The sequence below is a fragment of the Calonectris borealis genome, chromosome 1 (assembly GCF_964195595.1).
Source record: "Calonectris borealis chromosome 1, bCalBor7.hap1.2, whole genome shotgun sequence".
Taxonomy (NCBI): Eukaryota; Metazoa; Chordata; class Aves; order Procellariiformes; family Procellariidae; genus Calonectris; species Calonectris borealis.
This window is the reverse complement of record NC_134312.1, coordinates 109,704,478-109,727,550: the sequence shown is the minus strand read 5'-3', so window position 1 is coordinate 109,727,550 and position 23,073 is coordinate 109,704,478. Positions and strand designations below refer to the sequence as shown.

The following is a 23,073-nucleotide window of genomic DNA, read 5'->3' as shown; positions in this document are numbered from 1 at the left end:
TTGTAATGATTGCTGACTAATACCTTCACCCACCCAGAGGTATTTCTTCCTATAACACCTAAGCCAACACAGGTAGGTTATTTGGATGTGAGAGCACCAAATTTCTTCATTTTACTGTAGATGAATATGTAGCCTGTAGCCTTCCTGTTATAACACAAGTATTAAGGGAAAAAAAAATGCCTGCCAGCAGCAAGCTTAAAGAAAGCCATCTAGGCATAAGAGTTCAGCTGCCAGGAACTATTACAAGCCATGTACAAAATGAAAATGTACCTCAAGGAAAACTGTAAGCTGAACAGACCTTACTTGGAAGGAAAATAGTTCTTTTTACTGACAGAAAGTTACAGAGAAGTAATCCTTAACCTTAAAACCTGTCAAAGTGAGTGAACATGAGAATGTGAACATAAGAAATACCAGAGGAGCCACGACTCCATAGTAAAGCATTCTAAAAATGCTGTTCAGATTACACAGCATAAGAATCTCCCTAAAAGGCAGCTTAGACTAATAGTCAAGGTTGTGACTGATACTAAATCTAGACAGAATTTTAAAAAACCCAACAAAAAACAAATAACAACAACAAAACCCACTGGCATTAACTGCAAATTAAAATCAGGACCCTTGAATTCCCAAGTTGCAATACACTATGGCAATAAGCATCGAAGCAATAAAAGTAATAGTTTCTTGTGTCTAATGCTTTGCCACCTTAAAGCCGTAAGATTACCTAACAATATTGTCAAATTGGGGTGAGAAAATTTTATTGTGTTACACAAAAACTGAAGTTCTGCATTCAAGTCAAAAGTGGATCAGAGAGAGAACATATTTGGGCTTTTCATCAAAGTTGCTTAAACTTAACTATGTCACCTGTAAAATATTGTAATGCTGTCTTTCATCTGGTTGTGCATAGTTAAAAGGTTTGCAAAACCCATTATGACTTTCCAACGAAATTTCTCAAACCACTATACATAGTTCTTGTATACTTGCTCTATTTTCAAGCATGTAAGAACTTTAATAAAAGTGACAAAAGGATCTATTTTGAATTATCTCATGCAGAAATTGTACTTACTTGGACCATTGTTTTGTCAGAGTACATCAATTCAATTGTCCGATGTATTCTAGATATACTTTCTCGTAAATCTAAAAGAAAAATAAAAAAAAGAAACTCTCTTCCATGAGGCTGCATAATTGCACATGGCTACATCTTTATTTTATCTCATTAAAAGCCAAACAAGGGTACGTTTCACATTTCGTGCATCTGTTTATCTACCTACATGCCAAACACTAAACCTTCTCGGATGATAAAGCAGAGAGAGAATGATTCGTTATACGCCGCTGCTTGTTTCCTAGAGCTCAACCAAGCCCACCCCTGCTGGAACAACTACCTCTCTTGTTTCCCTCAGAGCAACAGAACAGACCATAAGCTCTACCCACTCCAAAAAGCCTTTGCTCAGAAATTTGCTGAATTTTCCCTTGGAAAGGGTCACTCTACCCTAAACTCCCCCGCAGAGCACCAAGTCGCAGCATGGGCCCAGCCACTATCACACTGACAGCTCAGACACGTATGCAGAGATGTTCTTCAGCGTGTATCCCACCTCTGTTTCACTCTACTCCCCTCAACACCACGCACACAGAAACCGGCGTTGAAACATCTGTGTACACTTCACTCAATGCCCAGTTTCCACCTTCAGTTTATATACCTCCAGTCTACTACAATCTCTAACTGACTTCCCTTCCTATGTGCTAGAGGTAAGTTTGGAAGTATGAAACAAGCAACTTGGCACACACGTGGACATTAAAACGATTTCCCCCACTTCCACAAATCCTTTCCAACGGCAAATACATTCTCCAGCTTCTGGCATTACCTCTAGTGTCGTTCTCTACTTCAGTCCTCCAGCGATGTAAACAGCCTTCTAGGACAGACAGCTCTTCCTCAGTGATGTGCCTTGGTGCTGGATGCATTGGCAAATCAGGAGGAATTCGTGATTGTGTGAATGGTTTATGTATTACTGATCTTTGTACAGGAGATGTGCTTGGAACATCTGAAGATGAAGGCCCCTGCTGCTCTATTGTGCTGCATTCATTCAAAACATGAAATACAAAAATTGAATCATCATGTACACAAACTAAAAACTACACCATAAAAATAAGCTTTTCATCTGAAAACAGAAATTTTAAAAGGTAATAATCTCCTACATTGCAATCCAGGAAAGGTACCTATGGCATCCATATGGAATTACTATATAACTGCTGAAAACTTTGTGGTGTATCACATGTTAGCACAGTAACAATTCTGGTTGCCATTACCAATGATAAAGGAATTGGATCAGTCAAGCCACGGTTTGCTTTACTTGAAATGCTATTCAACACATTCAAATAACGTCATACAAGTAATCGCTGTGGTTTGAAACGTTTACTGCCAAACTGCAGAGAGAAAAATTGCAGCAGCTTGTCTTATGGCCCATTGACCATAAAATCCAATAAATACAAGTTCTGCGTTTAATAACTTCTTCATGTCTTATGCCTAGCAGACTTTCTTTTTCCAATCACCTACCTACAACTTAACTGAACGGCAACAGTGAAAGGACCTCTGATATTTATGGCACACTGGAAACTTAGCACCAAGCCATTTTTACAGAACAAACTTCCTATACAGGACTTTGTTCGAATATACTACTTCTGATATTGCATTTCATGCAAACAATGGTATCTTAAAAGTTTGTCTTCTCTTATCAATCATCATGATTTCCATTGGCATTATATCAACAAGATGTTTGAAAACTTTTAAAGGATTTTTAGATGCATTTACTTAACTTCCCTAAAGTACAAAGTTAACCATCTTGACTGGACCAGAACCTAGAATCCCTACCTTCCGATTGCAATACAAAAAGCTCTGTTATAAACTGTTAGTGTCCACCTAGCCAAACCCTATCCTAAGTTATACTCTACTTTATTAACTGTTACTAATAGTTACTACTAGCTTCAATAATGAGAATATCAGGGAGATAAAGGTCCAATAACATTGTAACTTTGGCTAGTCTGTATTTAAAAAGTCAGACTGTTAGGTTCCTCACAATCTCAGTCAGAAATGTAAGCAGCAAAGCAGAAAAGGAGCTTAACCCCCAGGCAAAAATTAACAGATAAATTGTACACCAGAAACCTTGAAGCTCCACAGAACATACACGCTGCCCAAATTCAGATTTTGAAACAACAGACTTGGGAAGCAGTGACCTCACCAGCTATTGTGTCTATTTGGAATTGTAGGTGGAATTATGCTTTGTTTGAAAATGGTAATTCTCCACTTCAAGACATTTTTAGAAGCACATGAAACAAACCCTGATTATTAACATTTTGGTTTATTTATTTAAGTCTGTTGTGCTGAAAAATACTTCTAGGAAGAGAGCAGAAACTTTACGCTATGCCCCGTAGGAGATGCCCAGTTGTATTAATCAGTTGAACAAAGCAGTTAAACTTCCTCCCCTCTCTCTCAGCGGCCGGGTTTGCACTGAGGGGATGACTGGCCTCTCACCTTGGGAAAGCAGGAGGCAGCCCTTACCTGGGCGATGTCTGGGCCGGCAGTGTGCCGCTGGCAGGGGCACTAGCACCCAGGTCATCGACAGGAGACGTGCACACCGGCTTGCTGGAGGCAAACTCCAAGGCGTACTGCAGGACATCTACCAAGGGGAATCGTTTAGGACCAGAACCATAGCTTAAATATCTGTTAACCATAAAACGTATTAATGCCATGACTCACATATACAAAAAAAAAAAAAGAAAAAACCTAAAAAAACCAAAACAAAACAAAAAAACAAACCAAAAAAAAAAAAAAAGAAGGATTTTTTTTCTGGTTGACTGCAATTAAATAAAGCAAGCCTTTCCTAGCACGCTTCATGCACCAGAACTACCGCACTTGTACACAGTTTCCCAGGAAAATGGTAACAGAAAAGAGATACAGCAGGGAAATTTAGAGCAAATAACTACACACAAAGTGCATAGTTGAAAGGAGTTATTCCATGTAGCCCCTAATATTACTTGCGTTTACACTGGGAACAGTTATCTATAGTACCGTTCTAATCTCTGCTGTAAAACCGTGAGGTACTCTTTGAGTCTCTTGATTTCATCCCGTTTAATTCTTGTTATTTCTCTGTTTTTGTGCATATACCTGCAAAACATAAAAGTTAGAAAGAGATGTCAACCCATAGTATTCCAACACTGAAACTGAGGTCTGTACCCATCAGCAATGCTGCTTTGCACTAAGAAAAACTAACCCTCTCTAGAGCCTTGTTTTACCTACAACACATTAACCAGTAAAACAGAACTGAGAAGAAAATGGTAACTCCATTAAGCCTCCCCTTCCACAACTTTCAGAAGATGCTTTATCCCTGGTGTCAAAAGCTCTGTTCATACCATGGATATGTCTTATAAATCTATACAAACACATACTAGAAGGCTTCTAAATTAAGTGGCTTAAATAGCAACCACGTAGCAATACTCCTGTTTCATTGTTTAGGCTCACAAATAACATTTAGCATCTAACTGAAAGCCAAGTATTTCACCTCTACATATAAACAGCATGCACTGATGTTGAGAATCCTCTTCAATCCATGCAGTCTATCTGGAACACCATGAAATATCTGACTACTCACCCTCTTTGCCAAAGGGATTCATAAACAGTGTGATTTTTCAGAGTATTTTGCCTGTGTACACAACTACCTAGCCATAAATTAAAGACTGAAGTGTAAGCAGGTTTCGGGACAAAGTAGCAGTAGGTCTTAAATTGTTATCTATGTGTATTTTCTGAAACAGATGAAACCCATGAAAATTTTAACTTGTCCAGCTAGAACAGAAATTTACTGTGAGCGTAAGATGCACCAGCAACTTTACCAAACTCATGAGATTTAATTCATATTCATACTAGGATTTTGTTGATAATATTATACTGTACCTGTCCAGATACAAAATTGGAGGAAATTCTAATTTGTTGTGTATCTTCTCTGGTCTCCCCAAAGCCTGATTAAACTCAAATCTTGATAGCTCAAAAGTTAAGACAGGAGGAAGCTCAGTGAACCAGTGCTGAACAAAAGAAAAACAGAAAACCCCACAATGAATGTCTTCCAATAGCAGAACTTCAGTAATAATGTGACAATACCTGCAGACTGACATAGCTATGGGAGAAACTGGTTTTAGAGGGTGGCATAAGCTTTCCAAAGTTCCCATCTTTCACCTTCACTGTAAACACAGACCATTTGTCACCCGTGCTGCATCAGAGCTTTTCGACTCATCTATCGCTATCTGCGTTAAAACAGAGTAGGCAGGAAGGCTTCTTCCTTTCACATTTGTCTCGCTCGTACTAAAAGCGGCCTACGCTTGAACCTACCTGCCTTGCCAGCTGTCCTGTTCTCTAACTCTGGAAGGCCACTGAAAGAGTTGTTTATACTGTATCAAGTGCTCTTCCTGCTTGTTGCCTCAGGCTCAAGTTTCTGACCCTTTCATTCACCTGATACCACTCAAAGTTTCTAATGACCTTCTCTGAAGCAGGATCAGCAAGTACTTTGGGCTGACAAGCTCTCTCAGCATTGTAAAACTGATACTTTTTCTTGAAATCTCCTCTGTACTAACAACCTCTCCTGACGTTTCTGCTACCCGTCCATGGACCAACCCATGTTATCATCACCTTATCCCAGCTTTCTTTGAGTATTCAGTAGAGGTCTGTCCTTAGTCCTCATTTTTTTGCCTACATACTTCACTTTTCAACTACAAGACAAATTCAGCTCCAATTCCAGCATCAGAGTCCCTTTCTTCTCCCCACTCTGCAAGATGAAAACCACAGTCTACCCATTCAATATGTTTTAGATGTCTAACCATCAACTCAAGCTTCCCTGATTGCTGCGGACACCATTGTCACACGTTTCTGACGTCAATGCCCACAGTCCGGACGTGGCATTTGACACAGAGCTCGCTTCAAGTTCTCCTGTCCAGCCAAATGTCTTGAATAGTCTTTTCATACAATACCTCCAAGACAGCCTTTTCTTCTTGTGCTCATGGGTAAAATTGGGGTCTAGGTTCTCATCACTCCACATCTCAGTGCAATGTCTCCTCTCTTCGACCCTTGCCTGGCCTTAGCGCACGTAGCCTTGTCACACTAACAGATTGCCAGGATGTTGCTGAATTTCCCTAGTTCATTGCATTCAGCATCACTCCTCACAACCGCTTACATGCAAAATGAGATGCCTCCCCTTTTCTATGGAGGCCTATGTCAGCCTCCACTAACCACCTTTTCAGTTTTAAAGGAGACAATCATGACCTCTCTTGCAGCAACTTCATACAGCAGTAAATTTCAATGCTAAAGTCAGCAAAGCCACACAACAACCCCTCCCCCTAAAAACCTTCTATTGCAAGGCCCCCAAACCACTGAATGATGACTAAGCTGCTGATGTGCTGAAGTTCATCAGCCATGATGCTGACAAACGTATCTCGTTTTCCCCACACTTCTAACTCCAAGTATCTGCATTGACCTCCATCTTCTCTTGAATTTGGATTTAAGTTCCTTGGGACAGGGAATGTCTCTTTTTTTTCTGTTCGTACGTTAGCTCGCTTGCTGACAACCTACTCCTTGTCTGAGGCTTTTAGGCGGCATAATAATAATAATAATGATGATGATGATGATGAAAAACAAGCTAAATACCCTATGAGAGGCAATGGTGGGAACAAGGGGGAAAAAAAAGAATGTTTCTTTCAGGATAAAATGGTCCTTTCAACACATGCGACTACCACATTAATATTATTGTCTTTAAGCTTTGATATCTACCAGCTTGGACGAATGCCACTTTGCTCAGCAGAGACAGACTTCGTTAAAACTACAAGAAATCCAGCTTCCTTCAGCACTTCCAAACCTTCCAGTGCACTGTAACATCTTTGAGGCATTACATTTAAACATAACTACTAACAGCAGCGACCACTATAAATAAATTACTTCAGGTCAGGGAAATATAACCAATTTACTTGGCCGTGGTAATATTTCAGTAATGTTTTTCTAGATTAGGACTTAACACATTACTTTTCTTGTTTTGCCACTGTTGTCAGTCTGTCATATGAGTATTTCACTTCCGTTTCCACATGCTAAGAAGCCAGGCTCATTAAAACCCTGATAGTTTCACAGAACTGTAAGCTTAACACTCTAGGATCTGTACATGACTATCCTTCTGTTCCCCATAGTTTCCTGACATTACAGGTTAAAAAACCTCAAAAACAAAACAAAACAAACCCCCAAGTCTGACATTTCTAGTCAAGCATTTATAACTGAACTGACATTTTATGCATGAATGCACACAGGTTTTAACTGCAAGACAACCTTCAGTCCATAAGATGAACAATTGTGCTCTTGTAGTAGGTACATACAAGATTTCACCTTGCATAAAGAAATTGAACTTTGGATTGTACCAAGATATTTATGAGATTTTTTTTTTCTTCCAGTTATACTTCAGGAAACATGCTCATTGTAAGAAGTCATTTCTACAAGTGTTAGAATAAAAAAAATTGAAACATCCTGTAAAATAAGAACACACCGAGTAAGATGTGTAAATACATTTGAAAATGCTTGTTAACGTCTGATTTGGTTGATAAATATTTGGTCGATAAATATTTGGTCAACAATAGCTGACCAGAAAAAGTGACTGCAAAAGGGATGCTATAAAACTTTTGTTAATAACACGAAATTGGAAATACAACTTCAGACTGGAGGATGATTTCAGTGTGCCTCACTAGGCTTGGTAATTAAACCCTGTGTGTGTGTTGATATGATTAAAGGAAGCAAACTGTCATTACTACAAAAGATTGATGTCAAGGAAGAAGCTATACCTGAACTTTTTACTTAAGTAGAATAAACCTCCTAAGATTTCACATCTTTAAAATAACTGTGATGAAGCATGAACAACTGTGTAAAGAGAAAGTAGCTCAGCCTTTACAGGCAACAGGGATTCCTGTATTTCCACATCAATAACCCACAGGTTATTAGAGAGAGCTCTGCCAGAGGAAAAATGCTGGGCATATACATGCATGCCAGCAATAGGAGGAGACATTTCAGAGCACACCCTCTTGGTTCTACAACCACCATTGGTCCAACCACCTCTTTTCCCTAACTTGTGACTTCTGCACAAGAAACCGCATTCATCACCTCATCCCAACACCACACACTGCATACCCCACTTCTTAGGGAGGCTCCATCTGAATCCCTCCACCCGTGCCTCCAGCATGCTCTGACATTTGGCAGCCTTCTGGGAGAGCAAGAGCTCTCCTGGGAGTAACAGCAGCCCAGAAAGCAAGTATTGTCTGTCCACCACTGCGAGCAAAGAGAAGAATTGCCCACCGTAGAGGGCAAAGAAGAGGATGCTGGGAAACGTCAGTAAAAAGGGTAGACGGGAAGAAGGCTAAGGTGCTGAGGAATTACAAGACAGCGGCACAGAGGAATAACAACAATGCTGTAAAGCAATGGTCAAACACACAGCTTGCGTATGCTGTTTACAGCATGGCACAGGACGGCAAGTCAGTCAGAGCAGCCATCAGCTACCACAGGACATTATACCCATGACCTGCCTGGAGATCAAATATCAGCAACAGGTGGGAACCAGCCTGTGCCAAATCACTGTAAGCACTTAATTGTGCCAGCTTTTAATAAGTATGAACTTCATATCTCATGAAAAATACAAAAAGATTACATTCTGGATACTCCAAAAGAGATACAAACCCCAAATTAACAATCCAATTACACCAGACATCAGTACCTGCACAGCAGCAGGTCACATAAACGACCATGAACCCCAATGAAAAATAAAGAGCACTACAACAACACCCTGAAAGAAGCCCACAGGAGCACTTAACTCACCTCCTGACCAGACTTGGCAGAGTTTTCTGAATGGAGAGATTCAATTTCCCCTTCAATCATTGCAGCTTCTAGGCACTCATGCAGATCTTTAAAGCCATTAACCTGGAGTGGATACTGGCCAAACATTTCTGTGTTTTCAAATTTTTTACCTTCACATAAGAAATTAAACAGTTCAGGTTTTAGGAACAAACATTTACCTTTAAAAAAACCCTAACAATCCTAGGTCACCTGACCTAGTCTACTGAACAATACCCACATTTTCTTATTGAACAATTCAATTATATGTATGAAAACATATTACTCTAAAAAGCCCCTTGAATGTAATATTGAAAATTACTGTACTTTCCTCTTCAGCCCATTTTTTGTATTGTTTTTGCAACTATTAGTAATAAGCAAAACTCAAAATGGCTTGGCACCACAGATGTATAGGAAGTTTTACACATATAAATCAAAGTCCTCCTCCTGCAAATAGCAGCTCAGTAATACAACCCTACATTGTATCAGCAAAGTCAATGGAATTGCTGGTATGAAACAGCCCTCTGTATAAGTATGTTTTGCAAAAATAAACCACAAAAGAGAACATTCATGATTTTTGTCCTGAAAACAAGATCATAATTTGGAAACAGTGTATAAAGATGTAAGCTCAAACATGAGGAGAAATATGGGTGACAAGGGATTTCAACCTACAATTTCAATTTATTTCATCTTAAAGTCAGTAAGAAGTCTTCTTACATCCGCCAGCTTTTTTTCATTGGTTTGGTTTTTACATCTCCTCAGTTAAGATGAGAATGCGAGGGATGAAAGTACCCGAATGCAAAGAGCAAGAATGCTAGCTAGTAGCAAAGAATCTGCAGAATGGTTTTGAAATCTGAAAACAAATCATTAGATACGCTGTTCCAGGCCAAGGAACAACCTGGAAGCCACTTTAAAGATTATAGCTGCTTTGTTCAAATGCATCTCATTCACTCTCGGGATAGGGGACAGAATCACAATATTAAAAATACTTTCACAACTGCTGGCCTCCTGGAAAGAGAGAACGCTGCAATTCTGCAGTTCTACTAACTATATGCAGATAAGATAAAGGGAAGCTTGTTGTACAGTCTCTTCCTCCTCCGTACTGTCTCCGACACTGCCCTTGAGCAGGTTTCCACTGACTTGGTTTCAACGAACCGTACTTTTAAGAGGGTGAGATATCCATACCAGAAATTGTGCAGAAGAAAATGCAATAATTGAAATTTTAGATTGCATTAAATGAAGCAGAGAGAATGTGGGAGACTAGCTCAATGAAATACAGTAATTTGCCTTCTGTATACCATTAGTAAGTGGCAAAAGTGCCCTGATAATAATTTCTTGCAAGCATTTTTGCTCAGCATCTCACCCTAACTTCTACTGCACTTAACTTTCAGGAGCTGAGCGTATGTACTTATCAAAACAGTCTTTCTGAACCACTGCGGCTCACCACATTTACCTTCAGTCTCATATTCTCAGGACAAATCCTTCTGTCACAGGCCAAATGCGTATTCTTCAAGCTACTTCTACAGAAGTAGCTAAAATGCTACAACTGCATCATTCACCTGCGTACTTAGATAAGCACTAAGCTTGAACAGACACAAGCACAGAAGTCCAAGTAAATTCAGATGCATACCTTCAAGTACACCCACTGCTAGAAATCGTCCATAAAACAACTCCACCATTGGGTTCTTTGGTTTCTCTCCATCCCTGAAAACAGAAAGCAAAAGTGTTAATGCAAAAATCAAACACAAAGAACTTCCATAAAAGTGAGCAGAATATTCTGAATTCATTTTGGAAATGCTGCCTATTTTACTCGGGCATTACTGTTCATTAAGTTTTGTACTTTCCTCTAATGACAATAACAATGATTCACCTTGCAATGTTTGCATTCTTCGCATTGCTTATATTTGCAATGATAAGTATATTCTGAAAATTAAGTTTCAGAAGTGCTTCATTCTAGGAAAATTTATGTAAACCAGACTCTATTCGTGAGTGGTTAAATTGTACAAAACCCTTGTAAAAACTGTTTCCTGCAACACTCTAGAAACAATTAAGTATTCCAAAGACAGTTTACAGATGTTCACTCATACAAACAACGAGTATTTACTTCTGAGAAGAGAAGTATATTGAACATTTTGATGAGAAAAAACAAACCAAACAAACAAAAATCTACTTCTCACTGTATGGCTGAAAAAGATACAACCGAGTTGGACACAGAGCTAGGAAAAAAAAAAAACAAACAACTTACCTCTCTTCTTCAGCTTTAATTTGGAAGGCATCTTCTAGCCAATCTAGTAATTTGTGTGTAAATTCACTAACATCTTGCTGTTAAAATATATAAAATGATCAGTATACGTTCACATATGTAACAGAACACAATGAAGTGTTACCTTACAAGATCAGTATAGCAGTATTCCCCCCCCACCAGAGCTCCAAAATCACACTATATTTAAGACTATGCCATGATTGATTTTTTATGGCTGGCTCTTAGAGCATACTAAGGCTCTGGTGTTCCTCAGCCATTACACTGTCCTGTGATCCTTATTACTTGGGCTCAGCTTTCATACCATGCTAGTCCAAAGGCATCTCATGAATCCCATTGTTCAAACCCTTTGGTATCTAACAAGTGGTGACTAATATTACTTTCATCGAGCACTAAATTCAGCATGCTGTTGTAATTAAACACCTTAGCCACATAACCTCATGTGGGAAAAATAAAGCATCTGAAGAAACAAAGTGTTTCTCAGAAAAGCAAAATATACTCACTATGATTTAGGCAAGAATCCTGAATATGAATATTAGGACCCTCCACACTAATACCTACACAGACGAATAGTACACTAGGACTGTACCAGCCCTGGATGTACTGTTAGATCAGAAGAATAAAGGTCTTTCAAAAACGACAGCTAAACTAAAATAAACTAAAGCTAAACTAAACCCTAAGAGCAAAAATATGGAACTATTAGTTAATTTCTAAAATAATAAGAAGAATGTGTACTGAATAAAATAGTCATGCTGGCTGGATTTTCTTTTTTTTTTTTTTTTTTTTTTTTTTTTTAAATAAAAGTGACTAGGATCACATAATATTAGAGAAAAAGCTCAAAGACTGTGATAATCGTAAATTTCTTTTCTGTGGACATTTTGAATTTTTGTTGTCCATTTTAAGTACTTCCTGTTGCCAGATGACCATATGAAAACATGCAGAACTTGAACAGAAATACACAAAAATCACCTGTTGTGAATCATTTGATTTAAAAGCATCTTTAAGAATTTCAACCGCTCTTGATGGGTCAACATATTTTCTCTTCGAACCAACCAGAAGTGCAAACAGGTACCTCAATTCACGCATGAAAGGCAGATTCCTATGTTCCTGTATTTGAAAAAGAATTAAAAATACTTAACAAAGTGGTAACAAAAATCTACTTTACAGAGTGTTACCCAACGAACTAAGTGTATGTCCAGCCAGTCATCATCACAATACATAAGCTTACTTGCAGTACTACCAAGGTAGTGTTGCATGCCTTTTACTTGTCAGTTTTACAAAATAATGTAGTTCTCTGGGAAGAAAATTACATTTCAGAAACTGAAAGCTCCCTGAAACCACATCTAGATGTGCCTGTTTGACTTGAAATGGGGCTGAATGGACAAGCAGACAAGCTGAGTTGCATTTAAGACAGAACTGTTGTTCCCAAGACTTACAAAGCCTTAAGTAATGCACTGCAACAATATGCATTGGTTTTATTGAAATTAGTATTCCTCTGTATCTCTAGCAGAATTTCTTATGAGCCTACACGCTGCCTAGTACCTTTTTAAGCTTATTTTTTACTGAAGACTAAATTTATAAGGTGTACACAAATCATTATTATTTCTCTCAACAGAAGTAAAAGAAATAGCCTGCTCTCCTTTCTACCTATTTTTTTAAGTATAGTTCGTGGGGAATATGGAGTTCTTTTTCTGGTTTCCAGGAGAGAAGCAGAAGAAATTCTTTCTGCCTGTATAATGAAAAGCAAGTAAACTGAAACACAAATCCATCATACCATAAATTAACCCACAGGTTACAAATGCTGTGGAGATTGGATATCACTCATACTCCTGAGCAGATAGTTGACAAATACTTGTGAAATTAAAACCCATATAATATCCACTTGTGTTTAGAACAAAGTATCATTGAAAAGAAGCGCAGATGTCAGATGCTGGTCAAACTGGAATTATTTGATGACAAACTACTTCACATGCTCATCAAACAGCAGACTTGTTTAGTCACTCCTACGTCAATCCAGTATGCATAAAGCTTTTTGTACATAAAGTCTGTTTTATTTCGGCTTTAAAAACTGTGCACGGTGAATTGGAATATGTTCTGCATTATACCTAAAAAACACTTCTAGTCACATAAATTCCCAAGTTTTACTTGCTCTTCTAGTCCACCTTGCAAAACACCTGCCAACTATAAACAATGTTCACAGAAAAGGCTGAAGACTTCATCAAATGCCACCCTAATTCAGCATTAAATCATCATAATTTAAGAATAAAATCAGTCTCCCATTTACATATTTAAAGCACTTTATAACAATAAAACAGGGAAACAAATTGTGAAAGTGATTCTTTTTTCCTATTTTCATAAAGTGATCTATTAAAAATAAATAGAATTTCAAGTTTAGAGATACATTTTATCAAGATGCTTCAATGCCAGTGATAATTCATATGCATAAAAGAGATGATTGACCACAGAATACTCTAGATCTCACCTTCCTTTTTTAAAATCTGAAGTACATAGGCAGTGAGTATTATTGCATTACTTACCCAAATTTACACTATTAATTTGGCTGAATTTTAAGCATACTTGTAGCTTTAGTCTGAACAACTGGCTACTGATGTCAGTAGGATTACTCAGAACAAGTATCTCTGTAAAGCCTATAAAAGTTCCCTAAAACCAGAAAAATCCTTATTGTTTTTTTGAGAAAGCTCAATTTAAGGCGTTAGGCATGATCCTTGACCAGATTGTGTGGGCATTACCACAAGAAACAGTGATTCTCACTAAACAAAGCCTAAAATCTTCAAAAGGATGTGAGCCAATCCCCAAAGACAAGGTATACAGTTTCAGAAAGGACTTGCACCTTAAAACAAAAGAACTAATAAAGTAATCACAGCACAGCATACAGCTCTCATTTTTAAAGCATACTGTAGGTGCAACACCACAAAAAAAGATTAAAATCAATTTTAGAATAAAAATTGTATGGAAAGTTCATAATCTATAACATTCTCTTTTATTACCTATCCTGCCTGCATAAATAATTTCTTAATACACTAATGTTGGAACATTCTATGATTAAGAAACGCTTCTAAAGCAATCTACACATTTAATACATAGCAAACATTCATTATTGTCAATCAGTATGCCAGGACACTGGCATAACGATAATGTTGAAACAGGGGGAAGGATGTGCTAACCTGTAGCACAGTAACCCACTTCCTCTGATAATAAAACGTTTCCTGAAGATATTGTTGAGGCCATATATGTAGCTGGCCTCACTGCATACAGCAAAAAAGATCTGTACATATGACAGCAAGAGATAAGAGAACTGGGAGAGCAAAGAGGCTCCAGTAACTACAGAGAACCATATTTGTTCTACAGAAGGAAGCTGAGGAACACACCAAGGAAGAAAAAAGAATTTCAAATGAAAAAGAACAAAAACAGATTGGAGATTTTAAGTGTATGCCCAAGTTTACAATCCAGAAAAACAAAGTCCAATTAGCTGAGGCAAACAGGGTGGGGTGGTTGTTTGTTTTGTGGTTTTTTTAAAGTAAAAATTTATCCCAATGACTCTGGATTAAAAATTTTCCATGCCAAATTATTAATAGCATTTGGATTCAATATATTGATAGGAAAGAACAAAAACACCCCACTATGCAAGATTCCCTGAAGTAGAACCACATGCTTTAATTCTAAATCAAAAGATTGTCATGACCCTAGCATTAAACTCTACTGTCCACCAATTGGAAGAACAACAGAATGTAAACCAAAGTCTTGAAAATCTGAGATTATTAAACTTGGTGTTTATTAGCAAGGAAATTTGATCCTAGGGAATGTCAGTCACATACAGTACTTCATACTAGGTTAAAAATAAAAACCAAAACAAAACTAAGTCAAGATAGTTTTAAAACAAGTAAGCAGATGGAAGTAAATTCCAGGGCTCTTTTTTTTTGTCAACTGGTAGCTTATATTACAACTTTAAATCAATTTGCCTCTACTTGCCTTCACCTTATGAAGAAATAAAAGCACGATATTTGGGGGCATGCATGCTTATTTCTTCTATTTGTCTAAGTTCCAACTAGTGAAGCGATCTCTTTTCCTAAATTCTCCCCAAAATGTATTTCAGCACTAAGGCAATCCTTTTTCAGCTGTAGATAAGACAGATGAGTACATTAATAAATAATGTTACCTCATTCTGGAATTTAAGTTAACAAAGGAGAGGATACAAACTACTGCCAGAGATTCTTACTAGCAGGCTTGCAGAAAGCAAGGTTTCTGCACAAATCCATATACTTGCCTGATGTCAGACCATTTCACACACCCTTAATATCGTCTGTCATGGTCAGTATTTCTAAGAAATAGCACTTTGGAATTGCTAAAGGCATTCGGCTGCTAGTGTCAATGCTTGGGCAAGATGTTTTTCAAAGATAACAGCTTATTGTTATTATCTATTGTTATTATCTATTTCATACACCTCTTGGATTCTAACTGCTTTTTACGCCCTGAAAAATGATGGTAAAGAACTCTGAGTACTGGAGATTATTACTAAAACAAATTATGTGACGAATAATGAAACACCAGGCAGGAAGTCAATCTAAAAATAAAATTTAAAAAAATTTCAGTACAGCTCTTTTGTAAAGCATGACTTTATCCTGTCTTTCTTACTAAAATACACTATCCCATCACCCTCTTGTGACATATTCCCAATACTACCCATGTTGTATTTGCACACCATCTCATGACCATTTTTTCCTAAAAAACAAAAAAAACCACCAAAAAATAAAAACAAAAACAAACAACAAAAAACCCCCCAAAAAACAAAACACAAACAAGTGACAACTTGCTCTTTGAATGGGGTCGGGGGCGGGGCAGGAGAGAAATTATACAGTTCTGGCTGAACATGCAACTTCCCTTTTATGGTACATACCGAGAGGTTTAGAAAATGGACACTATCTTCTCTATGTCAGTTTTCTTTTGCTTTTTTAATTGCAGCTCTTTCTTTTGCTAGTGAACATTCCAGTCAAGCCTGAAGTGCCAAACAACTAAGAGCAGGCCAACACCACACTCCATTTTTAAAATCCGAAAGAAAGAGGTAAAAGGCAATAATCTAATTTCTGGATACGCAAAAATTCACTGCTCTGTAAACCCTTGCTAAAAGCCAGGGCATCAAGTACCTTCATGCTTCATACAGCCACTTCCTCTTCCCATTTCTTCCTTTCTATTTCATAACATAGAAACCAAGGTGCCCCCATGTATCTCTTCTCAGAGGGTAACCATGAAGGAAGAAAAATTGGTCTGTTTTGTCCCTCAGTCCATGACCATTCCCCCTCACTAGTCTGAGGTCACAAGAAACCTGAGCCAAGGCCCCCCACTCCCCAATCCCATATGAGTACCAGAATAAACATGGGAAAATTTATGCTTACAATCACCTCATGAAAATGCCAGAAGAGACAAGCTAATAACCAAAAGCTTAATGTCAGATCATGAGTTACAAGCAATTAACATCCCCGAAAAACCAATGAAGTGGCCAGGCCAACACTAACAATGCTGCTGGCAAAGCTACACAGATCAAAAACACGTGGGTAACCAAAAAGCATGCCCATAGCTGCACAGTGCGAGGGGTCTAGAATAAAATATGTTTGTTAACACAAGCTCCATTCCCATTAGAAATGCTCACCCACTAGTGGCAGTGCTGCTACAGCTGCATCAGCAAAGCCTTTCCACTGAACCTGGTCTAAGCAGCAGTATGTCGAGCAAACTCTGCCTCTCTCAACACCCTGCCCCGTACTCTACTCTGAAGCTAACTTATTTTATGTAAGATTCATAATAGGAAGCTCGGAGAAATGTTAATTGGCACCTATAAAAACCGTGCTAACTTGAGCTAAAGAACAGTGCAAAATTCAATTGCAAGAGAGAAATGCCCTTATCAGCCACTAGGGGAAGTTAGCTTCTAATTTTACCTTTTGGTTTCGGGGCAAGTCTTGAGCATTTGCAGGAGGATTGAAATTCAAAACTAGTCTTCGAAACTCCAGGAGGTTAAATAATGACTGAAAAGGAAAAAAAAAAAAAAACACAAACACTTTTAAGCACTTCTGAAACAATACAAAATTCTTCCAAATGTGCCTCAGTGAACTAAGTGAAATGTCAAACATACGAAATGCTAAAGTTCCATTTCAGAAGCTGTATATTTCACTTAACTTTGCTAAACATATTTTCAACAGAAAACAATTATTTTTGCCAAGAAAACAGCATAATAAAAGAAACTTCTTTACAGTTAATCACATAAATGTAAAAATAATTTTAGATGATAGGTAAATTACTTTTTACAACAAGAATTTTATTAATTGTATAACTGTCAGTTTTCAAGTTGAAATTAAAGCCCGTTTAGCCATGTAAAATTCATCTTGTAGCCCCTCTGTCATCTACCTCCTCAGTGCAGAGAGAGTACATCTCTGTATATGCAACTTAAATCCACTTGCAATTATCTGTTTTGCATTCTGTCCACTCCTCCCATTATTATAGGTCCTGAATACTGTAAATTAGAGTAAGGACACTGGGTTATACATCTTTGCGGGTAAGGAATTGATAACATTCTCATTTTATGGACAATAAGACATGAAAACAGGTGTCTACAGGCACACCCACAAGGAACCCCACAGTGTAACACAGAGCCTGGAGCCAAGAGAGTACAACAACAAGACGACTCCGGGTTGCAAAAAAAAAAAGTCCAAAGCAGTGGCTGAGAACTAAGGTCCTCAGCACCTGCGTAACTGCATCACTGCTTTTCTGTACAGGCAGAAAGCATTTTAACTAAAGTTCACTTCATTACCAAAGACTAGTGTTTTGATGAAGAAAGGGTAGCAGAAAAGGTCTAAAGTATTTTAAACATGCTCATCAGAGAAGTATAGGAAAGATTTGCCCTTCTATTCATCCCCTTTGGTTTTACAATCTATAATTAACTTTTTCCCCACCCCCCCCCAATACATATTGCTATTTATTTTGGAAAGGCAGAGCTTGCCTTCCCCAGCAGTAGACTTTGATCCCACAACTTGTCCTACAAAAGTCACAGACCACAGCAGGTTTAATAGGATTTCAACCCCACAGTGCCAAGAAAGTGAAACTCAAATTGTGAAGAGGCATTGCATTTATTCTAATAATTTAGAACATGTTGGAAGGAAAAAAAGATGTTTGTGAGAAGTTACAACGTTCCCAACTCTCCTCGTGAAAAAGCCTGTACCGAGTTTAACCTCTTCCTATACCCCACAGTATACAGCATCTCCAGCAAAATGAAAAGGCTGAAGTTGTCAGTTGTCTTTCCTAACATTTTTAGATTTAAAAATAATTTAAAAAAAAAAGCAAAAGCACCAACCAAAAAAGACCTTTCTGACCTTGCTAAATCAACACAGACAATTGGGTAGTCAAGCTTTTTTTTTTTTCTTTTTTCTGTTTTCTTGTTCAAAATACAGGCTCCCCTTTTATCCGTCCTTGCAGAAAAGGGAGATTAAAACACAGAGTCCTTTGTTTACTTACTCAAAGCATAGAAAATGTTAATATTTAATTCAAGTGTCATTCTAGAAGTTGATACTAATTGAAGTTATGTCTCATGATGTAACAGCATTCCACTGGTGGGCTCTTCATCAAGCAAAACATAGCAATGTCTTACGTACAAAATAAACCAGCTGCTGAAATACAATGTCCAAAGACTGAGTTCTCTCCATGACTAATCCAAGTGCCATCAAAGTGCCAAGCAGCTGAGCTGGCCAATTTCATAATACACACACATATGAATTGAGTACAGAAAATACTGTACTAAAGTTTAGAATTTTTGCCTGGCATTCAATCCACAAGTTTTTCACAAAAAACCTATTTCTTTAATCCAGAACTCTAAACTGTAACTCCATGCTTTACTAAGATGAATGAACCTATTTCTGCAAGCTGCTGAGAATAATTAAGAGGATTGTCTGATATGCTCTTTTCTTCTTCGGCTTTGTTCTACTCAAAATTTCTTATGCAAGATATTTAGTTATTAAACTTTTCCCCAAAACAGCTTACACCGTGAGTGGTTGTACGGAGATGCAGCAGAACATTCATAGTGTGTGTGTCCCAGTTTCGGCTGGGATAGGGTTAAATTTCTTCCTAGTGCTGTGTTTTGGATTTAGTAGGAGGAGAATGTTGATAACACACTGGTGTTTTCAGTTGTTGCTAAGTGCCCTCCTAGTCCAAGGACAGCTCCCATGCTTACTGACTGAGCTAGGTACACGAGATGGGAGGGAACATAATCAGGACAGCCAGCCCAGCTGGCCAATGGGGTATTCCATACCATGTGACATCATGCTCCGTATATGAACGGTAGGCATGATCCAGGAAGTGCCGATCGCTACTTGGTTATCGGTCAGCGCGGGTGGTGAGCAATTGCATTGTGCATCACTCATTTTGTATATTCTATCATTATTTATTATCATTATTTTCCCTTTTCTGTTCTATTAAACTGTCTTTATCTCAACCCACGAGTTTTTCTCACTCTTACCCTTCCGATTCTCTCCCCGTCCCACTGGGGGGGGCGGGGGGAGTGAGTGAGCGGCTGCGTGGTATTTGGCTGCCTGCCAGGTTAAACCACGACATGTGCATAGAACACTACTGCCAACACCACTAATGCTAACAGGACAGTATCATGTTGCAGCTCTTCTATACCGAGCTAAATCAACTTCAGGAAACTTCTATCTTCATTAAAAAAAGAAGATAATTTTACAGAGTAAGTGTAAACTAGTATGCGGTAAGTGTGCCTGAGACCAACCAATTTTTGTGCCCAAGGACGAACCAACAGTTCTTCCTGAGGTAAGGAGATATAAATTAGCTCACCTAAGCCCTCATTGCAGCAGAAACCTCCCATGGCCAACCACCCCAGTGCTTCACAAAGGGGCTAGGCAAAACAATTCCCAATTTGCTGAGCCGTCTGTTGATTAGGCTTCCTGCACCCAGGGTAGGCGACGCCATGGAGCAGAAGCTGTTCTTTCGCAGCCACCAAGAGAGACACAGCAGAGACTGTCCCTGGCCCAAGTGCCACCCGCTGGCCCCAGGCCAAAGCACTGGCCTTCCCAACACATTGCATGGGGCAGCACTTCATCTCTCACCCACTTGGCTTCAGCTACAGAAAGGTGTCAGGCGTCCCAGTGCAAGAAAACAGGCTGGATCTAAAAGGTGGATACTTTATATTTACTGGCCCTGACCAAATACGTTTAGAATTTACCAATGTAAAGTACGCAAAACTTAGGCATGCAAGAAAAATTCTCTAAAAGGCAGGGGTTTGGTTTTTGGTTTTTTTCCAGTGTATTTGAACCTATTTAAAAAGCTGTCATCTGGAAACCTGACCAAGCTAAGGTTAAGGCTAAGATAAGTCATAACAATTCAAATTATCATGAAAATCAACAGATTTTCAGAATACCTGCCTCCTATTATGTCAGTTTGGGGACTGAACAGGAGAGTAAATGAAAACAAGAATGAACAACAAAAATCCAGCATCAGTTTAGGGTGTTCAAACTAACCATGCCAAATGACAACAGACATACTGTGGCTTTCCCCTGCTATAGGTGGTGATGATGTAGACGTATTTTCTGTCATGCCAGAAAGAGTAAGGTAGAGTTGTAGCTTCAAGACTATAAGATATTAAAAACATTCACTTCTCTAAGTAATGCCTACCCTCATTATACAGAGTCCAAACACAGTTTCAGAACATAAGCTGCATTAGTTTCAAGTAAAACACCCTGCCTATCCCTTTTCCCCCCCCTTAATGTCTAGGACTATCTAATATAAGGACCTTGCCAGAATTTAGGTTGCCTGAGTAAAGGATTAATTCTTAACATTCAAGAACTGTGATGCTACATTAATACTGCAAGAATATAAATTAGTCAGCATATTAAATCCATAAAAGCTTGGCATGCTACACGGATCATTAAGAGCTGCCAGCAGAGTCCTAAAATAGTAAAGGTACTGACATCAATACTTGGAGAGTAGGAAAACAGTACTTCTGGGTCTAGATAAAAGATGACCTATCAAGCTGCTGCACAGAGCTTTAGACAGGCTCTCTCTGACGGATTCTTGCAAATTCTGTAAGCACAGGGCACTAAAAAGAACTGTTTCAGTAGCAGATGCATGAAAACCTTTTGCTTTCTTTGACTAGCAATTTTGTATTTGTTTCCACTGTTGAGAACAAAAAAGAAAAAAATTTTGTGCAAGAACTGGGTAATTTTTAATACTGATCATCTTTCTACAAGTTTACATGAAAACCATAACTTCGTAATACTATGAACATAGCCATCTCTCCATTCAATTCGTAAAGGTTAAGCCTGGAAGGAAGGAATAACTTTCAAATTGATCTGTGAAACACATATTAAAGCGATTCAGGCTACTAATCCTAAACCAGTCAGCAAGATGCCAAAACTATTCTCATTTGGCAGAAAATCATCTAGGATGCTTAAGTAGAATGAATACATTTGACCAGTGCTGTAATGACTGCAGAAAACCTAAACTTCTCCTAAGGTGATAAGTAAGAAAAAAAAATGAAGCTTAGCAAACAAAATAGGACCTACCTTCTGGCAGACAGCTGGAACACCACCAGCATACTGTGAAATGCGGTCATCATTCACGTTTCTCTCAGAGCACCCCAAGAAAATTTGTGCAATTTCTATTCTTGTGGCAGGCCAGTTTGTAGGCTCCCTTTTACCAAAGTGAAAGGGATTAACAACAGGCAAGGATGCCACAACTAGTGTTGGTGTGCATAACAACACCTATGTGTCAACAGCAAATACTGGCTAGGAATTTGTCCAAATTGGTGCCAAGGCTTGAGATTTAACAGGAGAAAAATACAAAGACTAACTTGAATTTTGGCAAAGAAAATTTAGGAAGGACTTAATTTGGCTAGTAACCAAAAACTAATTATATCTTATTAGCACAGCTTGAAAAGCAACTCTTCGGCAGGGGGAAAGAAAAGTATGCATTCCTACAGAGCTCCTAAACCAATTGCTTCAGGTACTGGCATTTAGCTAAAACATAATCTTGTGTAAGTTGAAAGTTTATATATGGTTAACACACTGCAACACCCATTTAGTCATCTGGGGCCTTTTATACATTTCCAATTTTACATTTATTCAGATTCTAAAGCCACAAAGCAGAGACCATATCTACCTTCATTTTGGATAGCACGCAGAGAGCAATCTTAAAGAACGAATACATTGTTATTGTTCTAAAAATAAAAAGCAAAAACAGAGCTCTGCCTATGTCATTAAGTATATTATTTGGAATACTTTGCCTCTGCCAACATGACAAATTAGACTTATGTTCTCACTTCACTTTATAAACAATTTTGGTGGTTTACTGTATACAGAGCTAGTTTTAGTGGTGTAGATCGGCCATTATTAGGGTTAACTTTTTATTTGTGCCAATAGTCTAAAACAAAGAAAACACAGAACACTATGGAATGTATGCTCCCACCTGCACGCATTACCATATGCTCCTTCCAATAACATTAAGAACTTTAAATGTACTAATTATCAATATTTAAATTGCTCAGGGTTCAAAATAAAAGTATTCCTAAATACTGCACTTAGGCTTATTAGTGACCTAACACTCCTGCACGCCTCAGGTTGAATATTAGTGTCCAGCAAAGCTCCGTATTGCAAAAACATAAGCAACTTCACCGGCAACTAAATCCACTTCTCTCCAACTTTCAAGTCTTTTGGACTCTATACCACTAATTTGGGAGAATCACGTCTCCTTCCTCTTTAAGGCCTTCCCCACTTTTTCTATTGATTGATCTATTTTACTATTTTACCTTTTGGTTCATATTCTTGAATCTACTTTTCTCACAACAAAGTCCATGAAGTAGCTGTTTGTTGCCACTGCACTGGCCGCTCTGCTCCTGCGCTACACTCCTTTCCACCCA

General features: G+C 38.3%; 1 protein-coding gene across 10 annotated transcripts in view; it reads right to left on the bottom strand.

Moving 5' to 3' along the window:
• The window catches only part of USP25 (ubiquitin specific peptidase 25), a 110,893-nt gene that overhangs the window by 39,833 nt on the left and 47,987 nt on the right, over positions 1 to 23,073 (bottom strand). For all 10 annotated transcript variants that reach the window (XR_012676764.1, XR_012676774.1, XM_075170517.1 and 7 more), the window contains 10 exons: positions 17,096 to 17,182; positions 12,117 to 12,254; positions 11,133 to 11,209; positions 10,518 to 10,591; positions 8,873 to 9,021; positions 4,937 to 5,064; positions 4,058 to 4,153; positions 3,548 to 3,709; positions 1,857 to 2,065; positions 1,061 to 1,131 (listed from right to left, as the gene is read on the bottom strand). Coding sequence is in view for 8 of the 10 variants with exons in the window: in XM_075170517.1 (XP_075026618.1) it covers positions 1,061 to 1,131; positions 1,857 to 2,065; positions 3,548 to 3,709; positions 4,058 to 4,153; positions 4,937 to 5,064; positions 8,873 to 9,021; positions 10,518 to 10,591; positions 11,133 to 11,209; positions 12,117 to 12,254; positions 17,096 to 17,182 (1,191 nt within the window). In the remaining 2 variants the exon portion in view is untranslated. The remainder of the gene's footprint in view (positions 1 to 1,060; positions 1,132 to 1,856; positions 2,066 to 3,547; positions 3,710 to 4,057; positions 4,154 to 4,936; positions 5,065 to 8,872; positions 9,022 to 10,517; positions 10,592 to 11,132; positions 11,210 to 12,116; positions 12,255 to 17,095; positions 17,183 to 23,073) is intronic.